General features: G+C 43.7%; 1 protein-coding gene across 2 annotated transcripts; it reads left to right on the forward strand.

Moving 5' to 3' along the window:
* The first annotated feature begins 4,061 nt into the window (after positions 1–4,061).
* LOC133107844 (caspase a-like) lies at positions 4,062–23,056 on the forward strand. Of its 2 annotated transcripts, XM_061217088.1 has the most exons (9): positions 4,062–4,229; positions 4,801–5,088; positions 6,319–6,452; positions 19,910–20,083; positions 20,460–20,703; positions 21,072–21,191; positions 21,559–21,668; positions 22,091–22,151; positions 22,702–23,056. In XM_061217088.1, exons 1-9 carry the CDS (start codon positions 4,223–4,225, stop codon positions 22,722–22,724), a joined length of 1,161 nt encoding a protein of 386 aa, XP_061073072.1. In that variant the 5' UTR covers positions 4,062–4,222; the 3' UTR covers positions 22,725–23,056. The 2 variants fall into 2 exon arrangements, with proteins under 2 accessions (XP_061073072.1, XP_061073071.1); XM_061217087.1 differs by having other exon boundaries at positions 22,091–23,056.
* The last annotated feature ends 1,765 nt before the right edge of the window (positions 23,057–24,821 follow it).

Genomic DNA, 24,821 nt, shown 5'->3' on the forward strand with positions numbered 1-24,821 from the left:
CAATAAACATGACTATAATTTACATCACATAAATATGTCCCAAACATTATGGTGCCCTGAAATGGGGGATTATGTATAACAAGTGCTGTCATGTCTACATGATGGAACCAGAATGTATAGATATACTCTTTAATAATCTCTTTAATACTCTTGAATCGTTTGTTTATGAATATAAAATTGTGGTGTACTGAACTAAATTAATGTTTTTGTCCCAAGCATTACGGAGGGCATTGCGTATTACAATTCTTATGAACATATAAACACAACAACAGCAACAAAAATATAAATGAATAACTATATATTGTTGTTTGTAACAATATTAGCAGGGTTTATATGCATAGGTATTAAAGGAGACTGGGCTTGGGACTGGGGCAGTTGGAATAGCCAGGGCAGGAGGGAAGGTGACAACTGGCACACACACAGCCTCTCCCCCGACAGTCAGATGCTGCCAAAACAGCTGAGTCTCCTGAAGCTTCTCAGGACTGGTGTTAAGTACTGGTATTGTTTTGATTTTGCCAAGGACTTCACAGACCTCTTTGGAAGCACACCTGTAGCCTACCTGGGAGAAAATCTGGAGATATCAAAGTAACATTAGTTAGGATGAAACTAACCAAGAGACCTGTACTAATTATACTGTGTGCCTAATTATACTGTAATGCCTGGCATTACAGTCATTATTGTACTAAATAAAGACAAATGTACTGTACATTCATATAATTTAAGGTAACATGGGTGTAAATATTGTATTTTATAATTATTGTGGAAACTGCTATATTATTTAATTACTTACCTGGGCAACTACATAATATGGCCAAGGTAACAACAACAACAATAATATATTAATGGTAAATAAAGGAATATATACCAAAATAAGATGTCTGAATGACAGTAAGTTAGGCCTATGACATAAACAATTGGCATTGGCGCTACTTATTGCTTTTACAATAGCAGTGAAATCAGAGTAACAATAATAATAATTTTATGTCTCAGCCGTCATGGCACAGTGAATCAAACGTTGATACAAATTGCCAATACTATTAATGACGGTGATATTTTACACCCTAATGTGATAGCATGTTAATGTAGCTGGCTACGACGTTGAGAAACAGACATGCAGAGACATTATCCCATTTACCTGTAATTTTCCCACATAAAAAAACTGACAATTTGGACATTCAAAATAATAATACATTAACTGATAACTGTAACTGATTAAACTACGGGCAATTTTCTTGAAAATATTGTGGGAATACCTCAACAACATCAATATCATTCACGGAGCCGTTAGTAGTAAAATAATTATTTAGATAGACTTACCGAAACGTGCGTCGGCGCCCATGGAAATGATTCGCGCCAGGCGATTTCGTATAGTTAAGGAATCCGCACTGAAAAGACGTCATTCGTTTAGCGCCGCGATATCAACGTGTGGCCAAGAATATATTGCATCCGTAGTGTTAAGAAGTACCGTTTAGAATGAATGGGAAAAGTTAGTGGAAGTTAAGCTTAACTATCCGTTGACGAGCGCGAAGGAATGAGCATGCGGTTTAGTGCTCTACAGGCTGCGCCACTGAGACACCCTATTTCAATGTTTTAATTTATTTTTTTATTTTTTTTGTAGTCAAATGTAATACGAATCGGAAAATAAAAATGCCAATGCACGTTGAGCTAGGTTGAGCAATGTAGGCTAAATTACAGTCGTTATTAACTAGAGCTAGATAGATGGCTAACATAACTTACTTCAATTTGATTCGCCTGTCTGTGTCAGGGGTTGCTAGCTAGCTAATACGGTGCCCAGTGTGTATGGTGCTTCATTATGTCGCTAAAACATTTTGAAGCTTCGGACCAATGTCCGAAATACCATCAAAAAATACTATCAAACACAAACTCAGAAACTCAGAACTCCACTTCTAACCCCCAGAAACTGTTCTCTATTTTCTCCTCTCTCCTCAACACACCGCCTCCTCCACCTCAGTCCTCCTTTGCTGCTGATGACTTTGCTGGTTTTTTTGATGAGAAGGTCACAGACATCCGCAGTTCCTTTACAACCACCGCCCCCCTCTCTGTGCCCTTCCCCCCCTCTAGGCCCATCCCTTCCTTTTCCACTTTCTCCCCCCTTGCAGACTCAGATGTTTCTCAACTCCTGCTCTCTCACCGCCCTACAAACTGTGCCCTTGACCTTATCCCCTCTTCTCTTCTCCAGACTATCACACCTGACATTCTCCCATTTGTCACCTCCCTTGTCAACTCCTCCCTGTCTTCTGGCTGTTTTCCAGCATCCTCCAAGAGGGCCCACATCACTCCGCTGCTAAAAAAGCCAAATCTGGATCCCTCCATCATCCAGAACTACCGCCCAGTATCTCTTCTTCCTTTTCTTTCTAAAACCATAGAATGAGCCGCTTCTACTCAACTTTCTTCTTTCTTTTCTAACAACAACCTGCTAGACCCCCATCAGTCTGGCTTCAGATCTGGCCACTCGACAGAGGCCGCGCTCCTCTCCGTCAGTGAGTCACTCCATGCCACACGAGCAGCCTCCCTCTCCTCTGTCCTCATTCTTCTAGATCTCTCTGCTGCCTTCAACACTGTGGATCACTCCATCCTCCTGTCCGCCCTGTCAGCAACGGGCATCTGTGGCACAGCCCTGGATGGATTGAGTCCTACCTCTCTGGTCGCTCCTTCCAGGTTGTCTGGGCTGGTACGGTATCGACACCTTGGCCCCTTGCCACAGGAGTTCCCCAGGGCTCAGTCCTAGGTCCACTTCTTTTTCCTCTTTACACTCGTTCCCTTGGCCCTGTGATCACTGCACATGGGCTATCCTACCACTGCTATGCGGACGACGCCCAACTCTTCATCTCGTTCCCACCATCTGATACACAGGTTTCAGCCCATATCTCTGCTTGCCTGAGTGACATCCAGAGCTGGATGGACAACCACCATCTCAACCCAGGTAAGACTGAAATGATATTCATCCCTGCTAATACCTCTCCCCATCTGGATCTCTCCATTTCCCTCGGGGATACCACAATTCCGCCATCACCCAATGCAAGGAACCTCGGCGTGGTGATGGACAGCAGACTGTCCCTCTCCGAGAACATTGTGGCGGTGACCCGGTCACGCAGGTTCTTCCTATACAACTTTCTCGACCCAGCTCCTGGTCCAAGCGATGGTTCTGTCCCACCTGGACTACTGCAATTCCCTCTTGGCTGGCCTCCCAGCATCTGCCATCAGACCCCTCCAACTTATTCAGAATGCAGCTGCTCGTCTGGTCTTCAACCTTCCCAAATACTCACATATCACCCCTCTGCTTACTTCCCTCCACTGGCTGCCTGTCATGGCTCGTATCAAATTAAAAACATTGGTGCTAGCCTTCCAAGCAGTTAAGGGGTCTTCCCCAGCTTACCTACAAAAAATCATCAGACCCTACACCCCTGCCAGACCTCTTCGTTCAGCCTCCACAGGCCGCTTGGCACCTCCCCCTCTCCGAACTTCCACCTCACGCTCACGACTACTGTCTGTTCTGGCTCCACGGAGGTGGAACAAACTCCCCGTTGAGGTCAGAACTACAGTGCACTAGAATCTCTTCCCACCTTCAAGCGCAAACTGAAGACGCACCTCTTCAAGCAGCACCTCTTCCCGTCCCTCCCTACCTCCCTGTGAACCTTAATTGTTGTTGTTCAGTGATTTACTTTTTTGTGTATCAGTATTTTTAGTTTGGCTAGGTAAGCACTGTTTGGCTAATTAAGTGTTTGGTCACTTTTGCTTTGTTGTTTGTTAATTTGTTTGTTAAAAAAATAAAATAAAATAATCAAATAGGCCCTGGTCCTTATCTTTGTTGTACAGGTAGCAGTTGAAATTGTACTTCCCTCTAGGGTCTTTCAGCACACTTATCCCTGGTTATGGGTATGCACTTTGTTGTACGTCGCTCTGGATAAGAGCGTCTGCCAAATGCCATTAATGTAATGTAACGTAATGTCATATTATGGCACTTTCCCATGTCATCCACCAAGCGCAGAAGTCAGAGCCAATCAAAGCTTAAAGACGCTAGTTTCCTGAAATGTGCAGTAGCTATCATATTACATTCGCGGGTTGCACAGACCTCAGAACTTTCCTGAATTTGTTACATTGCGTAAATATAATTTATATAATTTGCAGTTCGGACTGCAAATTCGTAAAATACACCATTGACCATTGAAGTCAAGTTCTTCTACGGAGACTACTGTAGGGAATGGCAGGTAAGAAAATATTCAACGTAACCTTTACGCAGCCAATTGTCACGTTTCGATCGTACAGAAAACTTGTTGCATAGAATCCAAGTGGAAATCTTTTATTTTTTACAGAAATGGATTATAACTAGTAGACATGCGAATAATTATCATGACGCCTCGGGCCTCAATCCTATTCGTTTTAATACCGATTTTTAGTTGAAAAATTGCAGTGTGGCTTACGGCTTTCAGTTTCAGTATCGATAGGCTATAAATGTAACGTTCCTGTGTAGCTATATTCCCAAAAACCTGAAAAATGGTGCCGTCGCTATCTCATTTTTCGCACGAATATAGACCTAATTCGGAGGAAAACTAATAAATGTGTCATATGGCGTCACAATGGACATTTCCTGATGGGATTAGCTAATATAAAAACCAAGGAACCGGTTATGCCAATCGTACCTGTTTTTTGAACAACGTCTTACATAGCGAGCAAGTCGTATCGAAAAGAACAGTTAAAATTTTGATTTAGATGTTTATTTAGGGTTATTGATAACTTAAATGAATTGAATACAATGTCTGTTTCTTCGCGCTTGAACAGATAAACTGCTATTCGATGCGAGGAAGGAGTTGGTGGAGAGAGTATCGAGCCATGTGCTCTTGCAGCTGCTGGATGACCTTTTGCAGGACAGGGTTCTGAACGACGGAGAAAAGGACGCTGTGATCGAGGAGAACAAAAGCACAGCAGATAAGGCGCGATGCCTCTTGGATAAAGTGCGAAAGCGAGGCCCGAAGGCTAGTGGGAAATTCATCTCCCGGCTGCAGGAACGAGACCCTGACCTGTGTGAGCTCCTGAACCTGGGCCCGGTCTCGCCACCTGCACCGCAAGGTGAGTGCGTGCTGAGGCAGGTGATCTCCGTGTTGCGTCTGACGTGCAGCAAGCGCATCTCAGTTAATCCCGAATTATCGATTCAACATAACAACATAATCTTAAAGGCAATTCAGATTAGCCGACTGAAAAAAATACAAATTTGAAAACTTGCAAACATGATGGATTAAAATGAATTGCAATGTATGATTATCATTATGATTATGATTATTATTATAATTATTATTATTATGTTCTTGTTGTAAAATGATTACTAGTATGATTGGATTCCAACTAATATTTTGCACTTTAAGACTTTAAAGTGACTTTTTGTACAAGGACATCAATATAGTTAAGTAGAGGAACAGAAAATATGTTGTTTAAGGATGATAAAGTTAAGAATGAGAGTTAAGTGAGATGAAAGAGTACATTACAGGCATAGCAGCAGGAGGTGCAGGTTCATTACACTACAGTGCAGCAGGAGGTGCAGGTTCATTACACTACAGTGCAGCAGGAGGAGGTGCAGGTTCATTACTCTACAGTGCAACAGGAGGTGCAGGTTCATTACACAACAGTGCAGCAGGAGGAGGTGCAGGTTCATTACACTACAGTGCAGCAGGAGGTGCAGGTTAATTGCACTACAGTGCAGCAGGAGGTGCAGGTTCATTACACTACAGTGCAGCAGGAGGAGGTGCAGGTTCATTACACTACAGTTCAGCAGCAGGAGGTGCAGGTTCATTACACACAGTGCAGCAGGAGGTGCAGGTTCATTACACTACAGTGCAGCAGGAGGAGGTGCACGTTCATTGCACAGTGCAGCAGGAGGTGCAGGTTTGTTACTCTACAGTGCAGCAGGAGGTGCAGGTTAATTACTGTACAGTTCAGCAGGAGGTGCAGGTTCATTACACAGTGCAGCAGGAGGAGGTGCAGGTTTGTTACTCTACAGTGCAGCAGGAGGTGCAGGTTAATTACTCTACAGTTCAGCAGGAGGTGCAGGTTCATTACAAAGTGCAGCAGGAGGTGCAGGTTCATTACACACAGTGCAGCAGGAGGAGGTTCATTACACTACAGTGGAGCAGGAGGTGCAGGTTCATTACACACCGTGCAGCAGGAGGAGGTGCAGGTTCATTACACTACAGTGCAGCAGGAGGAGGTGCAGGTTCATTACACTACAGTGCAGCAGGAGGAGGTGCAGGTTGCTGAGAGTCGCTCTGGTATGTAGCTGAAGCCTGTGTTGCTGTGTGTTTTCAGCCCCATCGGAGCTGTCCCTCCCGCTCCCTCAGCAGGAGGTGACCTGCTCGCCATCTCAGCAGGAGGCTAGCGCAGTGCTCATCCCCTGCACCCCACAGTTCAAGAAGGCCCTGCTGGAGAAGGAGGGGGCTGAGGTATGAGCTCACTGGCCCAGTGAACTTCCTCAGGACTGGCCGCAGCTGGGGAATCCTGCTCAGCCTTTTAGACCACCTTAAAAATCCAGTGCAAACGTTTTATTTTGTTGTTATCTTGTGTATATCAGGGTTCGTAAACCCCAATTCCCAGAGACTGCATGTGAACCAGTCTTGTTGAGCTAACTAGCCAGTTCAATCATAGATTAGACCACAAGAAAATATTTTACCTGAGGAAGTTGAGCAAGTTAATGTTAAAATTTCAGATTATGAAAAAAAAATATTGTTGTAATTGATGTAGTTATTTCCAATAAATCCAAAAATACATGTGACCCTGGAATGACGATTCACACCTCTGGTGTCAACTGTAATAATAATAATAATAATAATAATAATAATAATAAACAACACCAGCTGGTGATTTTGAGGGTTCAGATATATTTTTACACCATGATGATCTTGTGTAGGTGATGGCACAGCGTGATGAACAGTGTAGTGATGATGTGCAGGTTGCTCTTGTTTAACTTAATGGCGGTTCTGGTTTCCTGTTCCATCAGCTTTACCCCATGAAGGAGAAGGGTCAGCGCAAGCGCATGGCTCTGCTCATCAACAATGTCAAGTTTGACCACCTGTCTGAGAGGAGCGGGGCCGAAAAAGATGTAGAGAACATGGAGAAACTACTCAAAGCGCTGGACTACACTGTGGAGACACACAGGGATCTGTCTGCCAAGGTACACACAGGAGAGACACAGCCGCCTGGCTGACAAGATACACACAGGAGACACATAGCTAAAGGATCCTTGTGAAATCGCCTCTTACAGCATATATATGGTACCTATTGGACTCATATGGACTTTGATAATTCACTCATATTTCACAGTGCATCTACATACAGGACATGTGGCTGAGAACTTCACTGGGGAAGGGTGGGAACTGTGTCTTTATCGAGAACATCCCTTTTGGAGAAGAAATGGGTCAAGTCCACGTTCCTGAACTTATAGAACTAAGAAGCGTATGGCTTCAGTCGGGCTGATGTCACGGTCTGTAGCAAGCGGTCGCTGATGTCCCTGGTTATGTGTGCAGTAAGCTGCATTTGTGTGTTTGCAGGACATCAATGAAGCTGTCAAAGGGTTCTCTCAGCATCAGGCCCATTTGGAGTCGGACAGCACGTTTGTGGTGATCATGTCCCATGGAAAGAGGGATGCCATCAGCGGGATCCACTATAACCCTAAACACCCCCAGCAAAATAACCTCTTCCTCATTGACAACATCTTCACACACCTCAACACAGAGAACTGTGCTGGGCTGCGCAACAAACCCAAAGTCATTGTGATCCAGGCGTGCAGAGGGGGTATGATGTGTGTGGATGTGTTATTGTAAACTGTGTGTAAATGTGTGTTATTCTCGAGTAAAGTGTGTGTGAATGTGTTATTCTAGAGGAAAGTGGGCATGTGTAAATATGTGTTATTCTAGCTGAAAGTGTGTGTAAATGTGTGTTATTCTAGGTGAAAGCGGGACCGTCTTGGTGAGTGACAGTGCCTCCGCACCCAAATCTCAGGAGGATGACGGCAAGCGGAGAGAAATCAAGGAGAGAGATTTTGCCTGTCTCATGGCCTGCACCCCTGGTAGGTGTCCATCTTACAGGCAGCCCCGTGTGTGTGTGTGTGATAAATAAATATGATCATCAAAAGGTCTGACTGCATTGTCTCCACTCAGACACCGTGTCCTACAGACATCCTGAGAAAGGAGCCTTTTTAATCCAGAAGCTTGTGGAGACCATCAATACATACGCCCACAAGGACCATATTGAGGAACTGTTCCGGAAGGCCAGTATTAATAGCACATTGTCTGATGGAGCCCTAATCCAGCTCTGCCCAAACTAGCCCTTAGGCCAGTTTAAAGAACATGCTGCTGTTTGTTTAATGCTCATTACGGTAGATTTACTGTTCTTATTTCATGTGCAATGGGGCTGCACATTAGCCTCTTGGGATTAATCCTTCATCCCTGATCTTTGCACTTGTGTTTATCTAATAGAAGCTGCTAAATTGCAGTAGAGAAATTGTTATTGCCGTTTAATGTGAAATAAAGTAAAGATGCTGAAATAAATTATTAGATGGTTGTTCTGTTTATCTGGAGAAGGTCAGGTTGAGTGAAACGTTATACCTTTTAATAAATATTCAGCCAACAGTGGAGAAATTGTTATTGGGGTTTAATGTGACACATCCATGTTTATTTCTCCAACAGGTTAGGTATCAATTTGACGGTTCCGAAGATCAGATGCCAGTCACAGACAGAACGTCTTTGGTCAAGAAGTTCTATTTATTCCCTGGACTGTGATCCCTGCCTTCACCGGCCTATTCCAGATGAACCCACATTTAAAATCCAGATTAGTCAACTGCTCTGTTAATCCAGATTAGTCCACTGCTCTCTTAAACCAGATTAGTCCACTGCTTGCTCTGTTAATCCAGATTAGTCCACTGCCCTCTTAAACCAGATTAGTCCACTGCTCTCTTAATCCAGATTAGTCCCCTGCTTGCTCTGTTAATCCAGATTAGTCTACTGCTCTCTTAAACCAGATTAGTCCACTGCTCTCTTAATTCAGATTAGTCCACTGCTTGCTCTGTTAATCCAGATCAGTCCACTGCTTGCTCTGTTAATCCAGATTAGTCCACTGCTCTCTTAAACCAGATTAGTCCACTGCTCTCTTAATCCAGATTAGTCCACTGCTTGCTCTGTTAATCCAGATCAGTCCACTGCTCTCTTAATCCAGATTAGTCCACTGCTTGCTCTGTTAATCCAGATCAGTCCACTGCTCTCTTAATCGAGATTAGTCCACTGCTCTCTTAAACCAGATTAGTCCACTGCTCTCTTAAACCAGATTAGTCCACTGCTCTCTTAAACCAGATTAGTCCACTGCTTGCTCCGTTAATCCAGATTAGTCCACTGCTCTGTTAATCCAGATTAGTCCACTGCTCTCTTAAAACAGATTAGTCCACTGCTTGCTCTGTTAATCCAGATTAGTCCACTGCTTGCTCTCTTAATCCAGATTAGTCCACTGCTCTCTTAATCCAGATTAGTCCACTGCTTGCTCTGTTAATCCAGATTAGTCCACTGCTTGCTCTGTTAACCCAGATTAGTCCACCGCTCTCTTAACCTAGATTAGTGCACTGCTTGCTCTCTTAATCCAGATTAGTCCACTGCTTGCTCTGTTAATCCAGATTAGTCCACTGCTTGCTCTCTTAATCCAGATTAGTCCACTGCTCTCTTAACCCAGATTAGTCCACTGCTTGCTCTGTTAATCCAGATTAGTCCACTGCTTGCTCTCTTAATCCAGATTAGTCCACTGCTCTCTTAATCCAGATTAGTCCACTGCTTGCTCTGTTAATCCAGATTAGTCCACTGCTCTCTTAAAACAGATTAGTCCACTGCTTGCTCTGTTAATCCAGATTAGTCCACTGCTTGCTCTCTTAATCCAGATTAGTCCACTGCTCTCTTAATCCAGATTAGTCCACTGCTTGCTCTCTTAATCCAGATTAGTCCACTGCTTGCTCTGTTAATCCAGATTAGTCCACTGCTTGCTCTCTTAATCCAGATTAGTCCACTGCTCTCTTAACCCAGATTAGTCCACTGCTTGCTCTGTTAATCCAGATTAGTCCACTGCTTGCTTTCTTCATCCAGATTAGTTATTGGAGGCAGCTCTTGTTGTGTTAATTATGACATATATATAATGACTCCAATAAAACAAATTTTAAGAGACGTGTCCAATAAAATCTATTTTCTATCTGCAAAATGTTTCTGTTCTTATTGAGGCATATCTGTGCGCTTCTGAGTTGTAAAACAGACCTTACACGTGTCAATATCCAACTTGCTTTTCGTGTAACTACTTTTGTGGGTTTTTTAAAAATGCATTGTGTGTCAGAATTGCCACCTTTTGTATTACAAACATACAATGTATTTGTTGCAAAGAGAGCCACACAGACTGTGCAGCAAGTAACACAAAATTAGTCCTTCACTAGGCATGGAGGTGTGTTAAAAACGGGCATATGTCAAAGAAAAAATAATATATAATTTCAAAGAGAGAGAGAGTAGTCCCTATATAATCATGTACTTCAGCAACTTTATCACATTCAATTCCATGGAGATATAAAAAAGTAAGAACTTTCAGCATATATTCATATATCATTTGCTTTAGAGGTAAAAAACATAAAGTCTTTCATATGCAGTAGTATTATAGACATTTAAAATGAATATCATAGGTATCAGGTTATCGTGTATTTGAAATATTGGATATTGTTGTCAAAAGATATAACTAATTTAGATAAAATATCTTATTCCTGCTGTGTTATATTTGCTAGAAGGGGCGTGTGCGTCAAAGCACAGCAGACAGCACTGCCAGGCAGAAGAGCCTGTTACTGCTGCTACTGCTACTACTACTACTGTTACTGCTACTACTACTGCTACTACTGCTACTACTACTGCTACTACTGCTACTACTACTACTGCTACTACTGCTACTACTACTGCTACTACTGCTACTACTACTACTGCTACTACTACTGCTGCTACTACTACTACTGTTACGACTACTACTGCTACTACTACGACTACTACTACGAGGGACAATTCCACACACCCAGGGCGGGATCAAATCATTGGCTCTTATCGCCAGAGCCAATGAGATGGTTGCTGTAACTGCCTGAGCCAATGAGATGACTGCTCTTGCCACCTGAGCCAGAGACGACTGCTCTTATCGCCTGAGCCAATGAGATGGCTGCTTTTATCGCCTTAGCCAATGAGACGGTTGCTCTAACCGCCTAAGCCAATGAGACGGCTGCTCTAACTGCCTGAGCCAATGAGACGACTGCTCTAACCGCCTGAGCCAATGAGATGACTGCTCTTGCCGCCTGAGCCAATGACGGCTGCTCTAACCATCTGAGCCAATGAGACAACTGCTCTTACCGCCTGAGCCAATGAGACAACTGCTCTTACCGCCTGAGCCAATGAGACGACTGCTTTACCGCCTGAGCCAATGAGACGACTGCCCCTACCGCCTAAGCCAATGAGACGACTGCTCTTACCGCCTGAGCCAATGAGACGACTGCTCTTGCCGCCTGAGCCAATGAGATGACTGCTCTTACCTCCTGAGCTAATGAGACGGCTGCTCTAACCGCCTGAGACAATGAGACAACTGCTCTTACCGCCTGAGCCAATGAGACGACTGCTTTTACCACCTGAGCCAATGAGACGACGGCTCTTGCCACCTGAGCCAATGAGACGACTGCTCTTATCGCCTGAGCCAATGAGACGGCTACTTTTATCGCCTTAGCCAATGAGACGGCTGCTCTAACCGCCTAAGCCAATGAGACAGCTGCTCTAACCGCCTGAGCCAATGAGACGACTGCTCTAACCGCCTGAGCCAATGAGACAACTGCTTTACCGCCTGAGCCTATGAGACGACTGCCCCTACCGCCTAAGCCAATGAGACGACGGCTCTTGCCACCTGAGCCAATGAGACGACTGCTCTTATCGCCTGAGCCAATGAGACGGCTGCTTTTATCACCTTAGCCAATGAGACGGCTGCTCTAACCGCCTAAGCCAATGAGACAGCTGCTCTAACCGCCTGAGCCAATGAGACGACTGCTCTAACCGCCTGAGCCAATGAGACAACTGCTTTACCGCCTGAGCCTATGAGACGACTGCCCCTACCGCCTAAGCCAATGAGACGACTGCTCTTACCGCCTGAGCCAATGAGACAACTGCTCTTACCGCCTGAGCCAATGAGACGACTGCTCTTACCTCCTGAGCCAATGAGACGGCTGCTCTTACCGCCTGAGCCAATGAGATCAACTGCTCTTACCACCTAAACCAATGTCGCCCCTTCAGAGCCTTCACAACACGTTAAAATACCCATTAATAAAAGATGAGAACTTGCACCTTGAATCGTTTGTTTATGAATATAAAATTGTGGTGTACTGAGCTAAATTAATGTTTTTGTCCCAAGCATTATGGAGGGCATTGCATATTACAATTCCAGATGCTGCCACAGCTGCTGGGTCTCCTGAAGCTTCTCAGGACTGGTGTTAAGTACTGGTATTGTTCTGATTTTGCCAAGGACTTCACAGACCTCTTTGGAAGCACATATGTAGCCTACCTGGGAGAAAATCTGGAGATATAGTTAGGATGAAACTAACCAAGAGACCTGTACTAATTATACTGTGTGCCTAATTATACTGTAATGCCTGGGATTACAGTCATTATTGTACTAAATAAAGACAAATGTACTGTACATTCATATAATTTAAGGTAACATGGGTGTAAATATTGTATTATATAATTATTGTGGAAACTGCTCTATTATTTAATTACTTACCTGGGCAACTACATAATATGGCCAAGGTAACAACAACAACAATAATATATTAATGGTAAATAAAGGAATATATACCAAAATAAGATGTCTGAATGACAGTAAGTTAGGCCTATGACATAAACAATTGGCATTGGCGCTACTTATTGCTTTTACAATAGCAGTGAAATAAGAGTAACAATAATAATAATTTTATGTCTCAGCCGTCATGGCACAGTGAATCAAACGTTGATACAAATTGCCAATACTATTAATGACGGTGATATTTTACACCCTAATGTGATAGCATTTAATGTAGCTGGCTACGACGCCGAGAAACAGACATGCAGAGACATTATCCCATTTACCTGTAATTTTCCCACATAAAAAAACTGACAATTTGGACATTCAAAATAATAATACATTAACTGATAACTGTAACTGATTAAACTACGGGCAATTTTCTTGAAAATATTGTGGGAATACCTCAACAACATCAATATCATTCAAGGAACCGTTAGTAGTAAAATAATTATTTAGATAGACTTACTGAAACGTGCGTCGGCGCCCATGGAAATGATTCGCGCCAGGCGATTTCGTATAGTTAAGGAATCCGCACTGAAAAGACGTCATTCGTTTAGCGACGCGATATCAACGTGTGGCCAAGAATATATTGCATCCGTAGTGTTAAGAAGTACCGTTGAGAATGAATGGGAAAAGTTAAGGGAAGTTAAGCTTAACTATCCGTTGACGAGCGCGAAGGAATGAGCATGCGGTTTAGTGCTCTACAGGCTGCGCCACTGAGACACCCTATTTCAATGTTTTAATTTCTTTTTTTCTTTTTTTTGTAGCCAAATGTAATACGAATCGGAAAATGAAAATTGAGCTAGGTTGAGCAATGTAGGCTAAATTAAAGTTGTTATTAACTAGAGCTAGATAGATGGCTAACATAACTTACTTCAGTTTGATTCGCCTGTCTGTGTCAGGGGTTGCTAGCTAGCTAATACGGTGCCCAGTGTGTATGGTGCTTCATTATGTCGCTAAAACATTTTGAAGCTTCGGACCAATGTCCGAAATACCATCAAAAAATACTATCAAACACAAACTCAGAAACTCAGAACTCCACTTCTAACCCCCAGAAACTGTTCTATATTTTCTCCTCTCTCCTCAACACACCGCCTCCTCCACCACAGTCCTCCTTTGCTGCTGATGACTTTGCTGATTTTTTTGATGAGAAGGTCACGGACATCCGCAGTTCCTTTACAACCACCGCCCCCCTCTCTGTGCCCTTCCCCCCCTCTAGGCCCATCCCTTCCTTTTCCACTTTCTCCCCCCTTGCAGACTCAGATGTTTCTCAACTCCTGCTCTCTCACCGCCCTACAACCTGTGCCCTTGACCCTATCCCCTCTTCTCTTCTCCAGACTATCACACCTGACATTCTCCCATTTGTCACCTCCCTTGTCAACTCCTCCCTGTCTTCTGGCTGTTTTCCAGCATCCTCCAAGAGGGCCCACATCACTCCGCTGCTAAAAAAGCCAAATCTGGATCCCTCCATCATCCAGAACTACCGCCCGGTATCTCTTCTTCCTTTTCTTTCTAAAACCATAGAATGAGCTGCTTCTACTCAACTTTCTTCTTTCTTTTCTAACAACAACCTGCTAGATCAGTCTGGCTTCAGATCTGGCCACTCGACAGAGGCCGCGCTCCTCTCCGTCAGTAGGTCACTCCATGCCACACGAGCAGCCTCCCTCTCCTCTGTCCTCATTCTTCTAGATCTCTCTGCTGCCTTCAACACTGTGGATCACTCCATCCTCCTGTCCGCCCTGTCAGCAACGGGCATCTGTGGCACAGCCCTGGACTGGATTGAGTCCTACCTCTCTGGTTGCTCCTTCCAGGTTGTCTGGGCTGGTACGGTATCGACACCTCGGCCCCTTGCCACAGGAGTTCCCCAGGGCTCAGTCCTAGGTCCACTTCTTTTTCCTCTTTACACTCGTTCCCTTGGCCCTGTGATCACTGCACATGGGCTATCCTACCACTGCTATGCGGACGACGGCCAACTCTTCATCTCGTTCCCACCATCTGATACACAGGTTTCAGCCCGTATCTCTGCTTGCCTGAGTGACATCCAGAGCTGGATGGACAACCACCATCTCAACCCAGGTAAGACTGAAATGATATTCATCCCTGCTAATACCTCTCCCCATCTGGATCTCTCCATTTCCCTCGGGGATACCACAATTACGCCATCACCCAGTGCAAGGAACCTCGGCGTGGTGATGGACAGCAGACTGTCCCTCTCCGAGAACATTGTGGCGGTGACCCGGTCATGCAGGTTCTTCCTATACAACATACGGAGAATCCGCCCCTTTCTCGACCCAGCTCCTGGTCCAAGCGATGGTTCTATCCCGCCTGGACTACTGCAATTCCCTCTTGGCTGGCCTCCCAGCATCCGCCATCAGACCCCTCCAACTTATTTAGAATGCAGCTGCTCGTCTGGTCTTCAACCTTCCCAAATATTCACATATCACCCCTCTGCTTACTTCCCTCCACTGGCTGCCTGTCATGGCTCGTATCAAATTCAAAACATTGGTGCTAGCCTTCCAAGCAGTTAAGGGGTCTTCCCCAGCTTACCTACAAAAAATCATCAGACCCTACACCCCTGCCAGACCTCTTCGTTCAGCCTCCACAGGCCGCTTGGCACCTCCCCCTCTCCGAACTTCCACCTCACGCTCACGACTACTGTCTGTTCTGGCTCCACGGAGGTGGAACAAACTCCCCGTTGAGGTCAGAACTACAGTGCACTAGAATCTCTTCCCACCTTCATGCGCAAACTGAAGACGCACCTCTTCAAGCAGCACCTCTCCCCGTCCCTCCCTACCTCCCTGTGAACCTTAATTGTTGTTGTTCTGTGATTTATTTTTTTGTGTATCAGTATTTTTAGTTTGGCTAGGTAAGCAGTGTTTGGCTAATTAAGTGTTTGGTCACTTTTGCTTTGTTGTTTGTTAATTTGTTTGTTAAAAAAAATAAAAAAAATAATCAAATAGGCCCTGGTCCTTATCTTTGTTGTACAGGTAGCAGTTGAAATTGTACTTCCCTCTAGGGTCTTTCAGCACACTTATCCCTGGTTATGGGTATGCACTTTGTTGTACGTCGCTCTGGATAAGAGCGTCTGCCAAATGCCATTAATGTAATGTAACGTAATGTCATATTATGACACTTTCCCATGTCATCCAACAAGCACAGAAGTCAGAGCCAATCAAAGCTTAAAGACGCTAGTTTCCTGAAATGTGCAGTAGCTATCGTATTACATTCGCGGGTTGCACAGACCTCAGAACTTTCCTGAATTTGTTACATTGCGTAAATATAATCCCTATTCTTTGGACTGCAAATTCGTAAGATACACCATTGACCATTTAAGTCAAGTTCTTATATGTAGACTTCTGTAGGGAATGGCAGGTAAGAAACCTTTACGCAGCCAATTGTCACGTTTCGATCGTACAGATAACTTGTTGCATAGAATCCTCGTGGAAATCTTTTTTTTTACAGAAATGGATTATAACCAGTAGATACGCGAATAATTATATCATAATTATCATGACGCCTCGGGCCTCAGTCCTATTAGTTTTAATACCGATTTTTAGTTGGAAAAATTGCAGTGTGATTTGGGCTACGGCTTTCAGTTTCAGTGTCGGTAGGCTATAAATGCAACGTTCCTGTGTAGCTATATTCCCAAAAACCTGAAAAACGGGGCCGTCACTGTCTCCATTTTCGCACGAATATAGACCTACTTCGGAGGAAAACTAATAAATGTGTCATATGGCTTCACAATGGACATTTCCTGATGGGATTAACTAATATAAAAACCAAGGAACGGTTATGCCAGTCGTACCTGTTTTTTGAACAACGTCTTACACAGCGAGCAAGTCGTATCGAAAAGAACAGTTCAAATTTTGATTGAGATGTTTATTTAGGGTTATTACATTATTGGCATTTGGCAGACGCTCTTATCCAGAGCGACGTACAACAAAGTGCATACCCATAACCAGGGATAAGTGCCCTGAAAGACCCTAGAGGGAGGGAAGTACAATTTCAGTTGCTACCCGTACAACAAAGGTAAGGACCAGGGCCTAATTTTTTATTTTTTATTTTTGTTTTAACAAACAAATAAACAAACAAACAACAAAGCAAAGGTGACCAAACTTAACTATCTAAACACTGCTTAACAAGCCAACTAAAAATACCGAAACACAAAGTAAATCACAAAGACAACAATTAAGGTTCACAGGGAGGTAGGGAGGGATGGGGAGAGGTGCTGCTTGAAGAGGTGCGTCTTCAGATTGCGCTTGAAGGTGGGGAGAGATTCTACAGTTCTGACCTCAACGGGGAGTTCATTCCACCACCGTGGAGCCAGAACAGACAGTAGTCGTGAGCGTGAGGTGGAGGTTCGGAGAGGGGGAGGTGCCAAGCGGCCTGTGGAGGCTGAACGATGAGGTCTGGCAGGGGTGTAGGGTCTGATGATTTTTTGTAGGTAAGCTGGGAAAGACCCCTAAACTGCTTGGAAGGCTGGCACCAATGTTTTGAATTTGATTTTCAATTTTTTTGATTTTGACCAGTTGACCAATTGACCAGTTATCAATTGGTTATTGATAACTTAAATTAATTGAATACAATGTCTGTTTCTTCGCACTTGAACAGATCAACTGCTATTCGATGCGAGGGTTGACTTTGTGGAGAGAGTATCGAGCCATGTGCTCTTGCAGCTGCTGGATGATCTTCTGCAGGACGGGGTTGTGAACGATGGAGAAAAGAACGCTCTGATCAACGATAACAGAAGCACAGCAGATAAGGCGCGATGCCTCTTGGATAAAATGCGAAAGGGAGGCCCGAAGGCCTGTGAGAAATTCATCTCCCGGCTGAAGGAACGAGACCCTGACCTGTGTGAGCTCCTGAACCTGGGCCCGGTCTCGCCACCTGCACCGCCAGGTGAGTGCGTGCTGAAGCAGGTGATCTCCGTGTTGCGTCTGACGTGCAGCAAGCGCATCTCAGTTAATCCCGAATTATCGATTCAACATAACAACATAATCTTAAAGGCAATTCAGATTAGCCGACTGAAAAAAAAAATACAAATTTGAAAAGACAACTTGCAAACATGATGGATTAAAAAGAGTTGCAATGTATTTTTATTATTATTATTATTATTATTATTATTATTATTTTCTTGTTGTAAAATGATGACTAGTATGATTGGATTCCAACTAATATTTTGCACTTTAAGACTTTAAAGTGACTTTTTGTACAAGGACATCAATATAGTTAAGTAGAGGAACAGAAAATATGTTGTTTAAGGATGATAAAGTTAAGAATGAGAGTGAAGTTAAGTGAGATGAAAGAGTACATTACTGGCATAGCAGCAGGAGGTGCAGGTTCATTACACTACACTATAGTGCAGCAGGAGGTGCAGGTTCTTTACACTACAGTGCAGCAGGAGGTGCAGGTTCATTACACACAGTGCAGCAGGAGGTGCAGGTTCATTACACTGCAGTGCAGCAGGAGGTGCAGGTTAATTACACTACAGTGCAGCAGGAGGTGCAGGTTCATTACTCTACAGTGCAGCAGGAGGAGGTGCAGGTTCATTACTCTACAGTGTAGCAGGAGGTGCAGGTTCATTACACTACAGTGCAGCAGGAGGTGCAGGTTCATTACACACAGTGCAGCAGGAGATGCAGGTCCATTACACTACAGTGCAGCAGGAGGTGCAGGTTCATTACACACAGTGCAGCAGGAGGTGCAGGTTCATTACACTACAGTGCAGCAGGAGGTTAAGGTTCATTACACTACAGTGCAGCAGTAGGAGGCACAGGTTCATTACACAGTGCAGCAGGAGGAGGTGCAGGTTCATTACACTACAGTGCAGCAGGAGGAGGTGCAGGTTCATTACACTACAGTGCAGCAGGAGGTGCAGGTTCATTACACACAGTGCAGCAAGAGGAGGTGCAGGTTCATTACTCTACAGTGCAGCAGGAGGTGCAGGCTCATTACACTACAGTGCAGCTGGAGGTGCAGGTTCATTACACACAGTGCAGCAGGAGGAGGTGCAGGTTCATTACACTACAGTGCAGCAGTAGGAGGTGCAGGTTCTTTACACTACAGTGCAGCAGGAGGTGCAGGCTCATTACACTACATTGCAGCAGGAGGTGCAGGTTCATTACACACAGTGCAGCAGGAGGAGGTGCAGGTTCATTACACTACAGTGCAGCAGGAGGTGCAGGTTCATTACACTACAGTGAAGCAGGAGGAGGTGCAGGTTCATTACACACAGTGCAGCAGGAGGTGCAGGTTCATTACACTACAGTGCAGCAGGAGGAGGTGCAGGTCCATTACACTACAGTGCAGCAGGAGGAGGTGCAGGTCCATTACACTACAGTGCAGCAGGAGGAGGTGCAGGTTGCTGAGAGTAGCTCTGGTATGTAGCTGAAGCCTGTGTTGCTGTGTGTTTTCAGCCCCATCGGAGCTGTCCCTCCCGCTCCCTCAGCAGGAGGTGATCTGCTCGCCATCTCAGCAGGAGGCTAGCGCAGTGCTCATCCCCTGCACCCTACAGTTCAAGAAGGCCTTGCTGGAGAAGGAGGGGGCTGAGATATGAGCTCACTGGCCCAGTGAACTTCGTCAGGACTGGCCGCAGCTGGGGAATCCTGCTCAGCCTTTTAGACCACCTTAAAAATCCAGTGCAAATGTTTTATTTTGTTATTATCTTGTGTATATCAGGGTTCGTAAACCCCAATTCCCGGAGACTGCATGTGAACCAGTTACCCTGGCTTGTTGAGCCAGTTCAATCATAGATTAGACAATAAAAAAATATTGTTGTAATTGATGTAGTTATTTCCAATAAATCCAAAAATACATGTGACCCTGGAATGACAATTCACACCTCTAGTGTCTACTGTAATAATAATAATAATAAAAAACAACACCAGGTGGTGATTTTGAGGGTTCAGATTTATTTTTACACCATGATGATCTTGTGTAGGTGATAGCACAGCGTGATGAACAGTGTAGTGATGATGTGCAGGTTGCTCTAGTTTAACTTAACGGCGGTTCTGGTTTCCTGTTCCATCAGATTTACCCCATGAAGGAGAAGGGTCAGCGCAAGCGCATGGCTCTGCTCATCAACAATGTCAAGTTTGACCACCTGTCTGAGAGGCGCGGGGCCGAAAAAGATAAAGAAAACATGGAGAAACTACTCGAAGCGCTGGGCTACACTGTGGAGCCACACAGGGATCTGTCTGCCCAGGTACACACAGGAGAGACACAGCCACCTGGCTGACAAGATACACACAGGAGACACATAGCTAAAGGATCCTTGTGAAATCGACTCTGACAGCATATATATGGTACCTATTGGACTCATATGGACTTTGATAATTCACTCATATTTAACAGTGCATCTACATACAGGACATGTGGCTGAGACCTTCACTGGGGAAGGGTGGGAACTGTGTCTTTATCGAGAACATCCTTTTTGGACAAGAAATGGGTCAAGTCCACGTTCCTGAGCTAATAGAACTAATAAGCGTATGGCTTCAGTCGCGCTGATGTCACGGTCTGTAGCAAGCGGTCGCTGATGTCCCTGGTTATGTGTGCAGTAAGCTGCATTTGTGTGTTTGCAGGACATCGATGAAGCTGTCAAAAGGTTCTCTCAGCATCAGGCCCATTTGGAGTCGGACAGCACGTTTGTGGTGATCATGTCCCATGGAAAGAGGGATGCCATCTGCGGGATCCACTATAACCCTAAACACCCCCAGGAAAATAACCTCTTCCTCATTGACAATATCTTCACACACCTCAACACAGAGAACTGTGCTGGGCTGCGCAACAAACCCAAAGTCATTGTGATCCAGGCGTGCAGAGGGGGTATGCTGTGTGTGAATGTGTTATTCTAGAGGAAAGTGTGTGTGAATGTGTTATTCTAGAGGAAAGTGTGTGTGAATGTGTTATTCTAGAGGAAAGTGTGTGTGTGTGAATGTGTTATTCTAGAGGAAAGTGTGTGTGAATGTGTTATTCTAGAGGAAAGTGTGTGTGAATGTGTTATTCTAGAGGAACGTGTGTGCTCAAATGTATTATTGTAAAGTGTGTAAATGTGTGTTATTCTAGCTGAAAGTGTGTGTAAATGTGTGTTATTCTTGCTGAAAGTGTGTGTAAATGTGTGTTATTCTAGCTGAAAGTGTGTGTAAATGTGTGTTATTCTAGCTGAAAGTGTGTGTAAATGTGTGTTATTCTAGGTGAAATCGGGACAGTCTGGGTGAGTGACAGTGCTTCCGCGCCCAAATCTCTGGAGGATGACGGCATGTGGAGGGAACTCAAGGAGAGAGATTTTGCCTGTCTCATGGCCTGCACCCCTGGTAGGCGTCCATCTTACAGGCAGCCCCATTCCTCCTGAGTCCCTGGGGGTTCCCCAAATGTAGGCCTCAGATCCAACACTCCAGAAATCAACTGGGAAATATTATGTTGGCCATATAGCAGAATATGACAGAACAGCTACGAGTCACATGTGTAAGAGTTATACTCATTACTGAGTAGCTGCTTAATATATGGTTCATTATTGTTATTTCAACCCAAAAGTGGAGACGGGTTAGAAATGACCTTTATATGTTGCACAACTTTCTCATTTTTCATTTGCAACAAATAAATGTGTACTGTCTATAATAAATTGTATGTGTGTATATAAATATGATCATCAAAAGGTCTGACTGCATTGTCTCCACTCAGACACCAAGGCCTACAGAGATCGTGAGAAAGGAGCCTTTTTAATCCAGAAGCTTGTGGAGACCATCAAAACACACGCCCACAAGGACCATATTGAGGAACTGTTCCGGAAGGCCAGTATTAATAGCACATTGTCTGATGGAGCCCTAATCCAGCTCTGCCCAAACTTAGGTCTGATTCTCTCAGTTTAAAAAACATACTGCTGTTTGTTTAATGCTCATTACGGTATATTTGCTGTTCTTATTTCATGTGCAATGGGGCTGCACATTAGCCTCTTGGGATTAATCCTTCATCCCTGATCTTTGCACTTGTGTTTATCTAATAGAAGCTGCTAAATTGCAGTAGAGAAATTGTGATTGCAGTTTAATGTGAAATAAAGTAAAGATGCTGAAATAAATTATTAGATGGTTGTTCTGTTTATCTGGAGAAGGTCAGGTTGAGTGAAACGTTATACCTTTTAATAAATATTCAGCCAACAGTGGAGAAATTGTTATTGCGGTTTAATGTGACACACCCATGTTTATTTCTCCAACAGGTTAGAAATCAGTTTGACGGTTCCAAACTTCAGATGCCAGTCACAGACAGAACGTCTTTGGGCAAGAAGTTCTACTTATTCCCTGGACTGTGATCCCTGCCTTCACCGGCCTATTCCAGATGAATCCACTTTTTAAAATCCAGATTAGTCAACTGCTCTCTTAATCCAGATTAGTCAACTGCTCTCTTAATCCAGATTAGTCCACTGCTCTCTTAAAACAGATTAGTCCACTGCTCTCTTAATCCAGATTAGTCCACTGCTCTCTTAATCCAGATTAGTCCACTGCTCTCTTAATCCAGATTAGTCCACTGCTCTCTTAATCCAGATTAGTCCACTGCTCTCTTAATCCAGATTAGTCCACTGCTCTCTTAATCCAGATTAGTCAACTGCTCTCTTAATCCAGATTAGTCCACTGCTCTCTTAATCCAGATTAGTCAACTGCTCTTAATCCAGATTTGTCCACTGCTCTCTTAATCCAGATTAGTCCACTGCTCTCTTAATCCAGATTAGTCCACTGCTCTCTTAATCCAGATTAGTCAACTGCTCTCTTAATCCAGATTAGTCCACTGCTCTCTTAACCCAGATTAGTCCACTGCTTGCTTTCTTTATAGGGGCGACGTGGCTCAGGCAGTAAGAGCAATCATCTGGCAGTCGGAGGGTTGCCGGTTCCACCCCCCACCCAGGCTGTGTCGAAGTGTCCCTGAGCAAGACACCCAACCCCCAAATGCTCCTGATGAGCTGGTCGGGGCCTTGCATGGCAGCCAATCGCCGTCGGTGTGTGTATGAATGGGTGAATGGAGAAGCATCAATTGTGCAGAGCTTTGGATAAAGGCGCAATATAAATGCCTGCCATTTACCATTTATCCAGATTAGTTATTGGAGGCAGCTCTTGTTGTGTTAATTATGACTTTAAATAGCTCCAATAATACAAATTGTAAGAGACGTGACCAATTAAATCAATTTTCTATCTGCAAAATGTTTCTGTTCTTATTGATGCATATCTGTGCGCTTCTGAGTTGTAAAACGGACCTTGCACGTGTTAATATCCAACATGCTTTTCGTGTAACTACTTTTGTGGGGTTTTATTAATGCATTGTGTGTCAGAATTACTACCATTTGTATTACAAACACACAATGTATTTGTTGCAATGAGAGACTTTTTTAACACAGACTGTGCAGCAAGTAACACAAAATGAGTCCTTCACTAGGCATGGAGGTGTGTTAAAAATGGGCATAAGTCAAAGAAAATATCAAAGAAAAAGTAATATATAATTTCAAAGAGAGAGAGAGTAGTCCCTATATAATCATGTACTTCAGCAAGTTTATCACATTAAATTCCATGGAGATATAAAAAAGTAAGAACTTTCAGCATATATTCATATATCATTTCCTTTAGAGGTAAAAAACGTAAAGTCTTTAATTTTAACATTTCATATGCAGTAGTATTATAGACAATGAATATCATAGGTATCAGAGGGTATCATGTATATTTGAAATATTGGATATTGCCAGGAAGAGCAGCCTGTTACTGCTGTTACTGCTACTACTACTATTACTACTGCTACTACTACTGCTACTACTACTACTGCTACTGCTACTGCTACTGCTACTGCTACTACTACTACTACTGCTGCTACTACTACTACTACTGCTGCTGCTACTACTACTACTACTGCTGCTGCTACTACTACTGCTGGGAAAATGAATGCTTTTTTTATTTTTTATACTTCCTGTCAATACTGAAGAGCAGGAGGATTTGCACTGCTCTGATTAGGTTTTTCAGTTAACCTTCCGTCATGTGCATTTCTGTTCCCTGCTGTGGGTGGTGCTCCCTGGTCTTACCCTCCAGGCCGGTCCCTTGTTGCCCTCAACTCCTACATGAGATGGAACCCAAAAAAATCCTACCCTACACCCTCTTCTCTCAAACCTATAGACTCCTAGCATTATTTCCTGGCTAATATTTGGTCTAGCACTAGTTCCTCCTCCCTCCAGAGCTACCAGGTCTGCTGCTGAATCAGAGCACAAAACTGCTTTTCTGGGACTCACTTCCTCCACCCACCACACTGCCCTCAGTAGAGCAATTAATCACGTCGGCATAGATCTATAGAATAAAACAACCATATCATGATCCTACAAAATTATATATTTAAACTATTCAATTATCATTTGCATAATACCAATACAATGTAAAGACTAGCTGAAATCACTAAAACGCACACGCAGCTAAGTTATTAATAAAGCTCATAAAATTATCCACACCAACCAATAATTGAATGGAAATTTACCAGTAGCCTATTTTATTTCAATAAACCCAACTCCCTATTTAAATCAAGATTGATCACAGATTTGTTGCATCATTTGCCTGTACCTCAAGCTTGTTAAAAGTACAATGTACCCTTTGCTGTCAGCAATGATTTTGTACCTTTCAAATTAAACAAAGGTCCACAGTTATCACTTTAAGAACCATTTCCGTATCATACAGGGTAATGTACTTTTGGCTACAGAAATGGAAATTTCTCTGTGTGTGACGTCATTTACATTTTTAAATGCTACAGAACTGTCCGATCACGCCGAATCACTGATAGAAACAAGATGAATTAATGACGATTCAGAAAATGTTGCCAAATATAAAGGGGCATGCATTAAATCTATGTATAATATCTATAAAATTATACATTTATTTTTTAAAATCATGTTACTGTTACTGTCGGTCGGAGAATTAAGGTCCTTA

Source organism: Conger conger, chromosome 13, assembly GCF_963514075.1.
Source record: "Conger conger chromosome 13, fConCon1.1, whole genome shotgun sequence".
NCBI classification, from domain to species: Eukaryota; Metazoa; Chordata; class Actinopteri; order Anguilliformes; family Congridae; genus Conger; species Conger conger.

Bases quoted from the DNA above. Each gene is read 5' to 3' on its own strand.
- LOC133107844 (XM_061217087.1), top strand. The intron at 5,089-6,318 runs GTGAGTGCGTGC...GTGTGTTTTCAG, and splicing joins CTCGCCACCTGCACCGCAAG to CCCCATCGGAGCTGTCCCTC. The intron at 20,084-20,459 runs GTACACACAGGA...GTGTGTTTGCAG, and splicing joins ACAGGGATCTGTCTGCCCAG to GACATCGATGAAGCTGTCAA.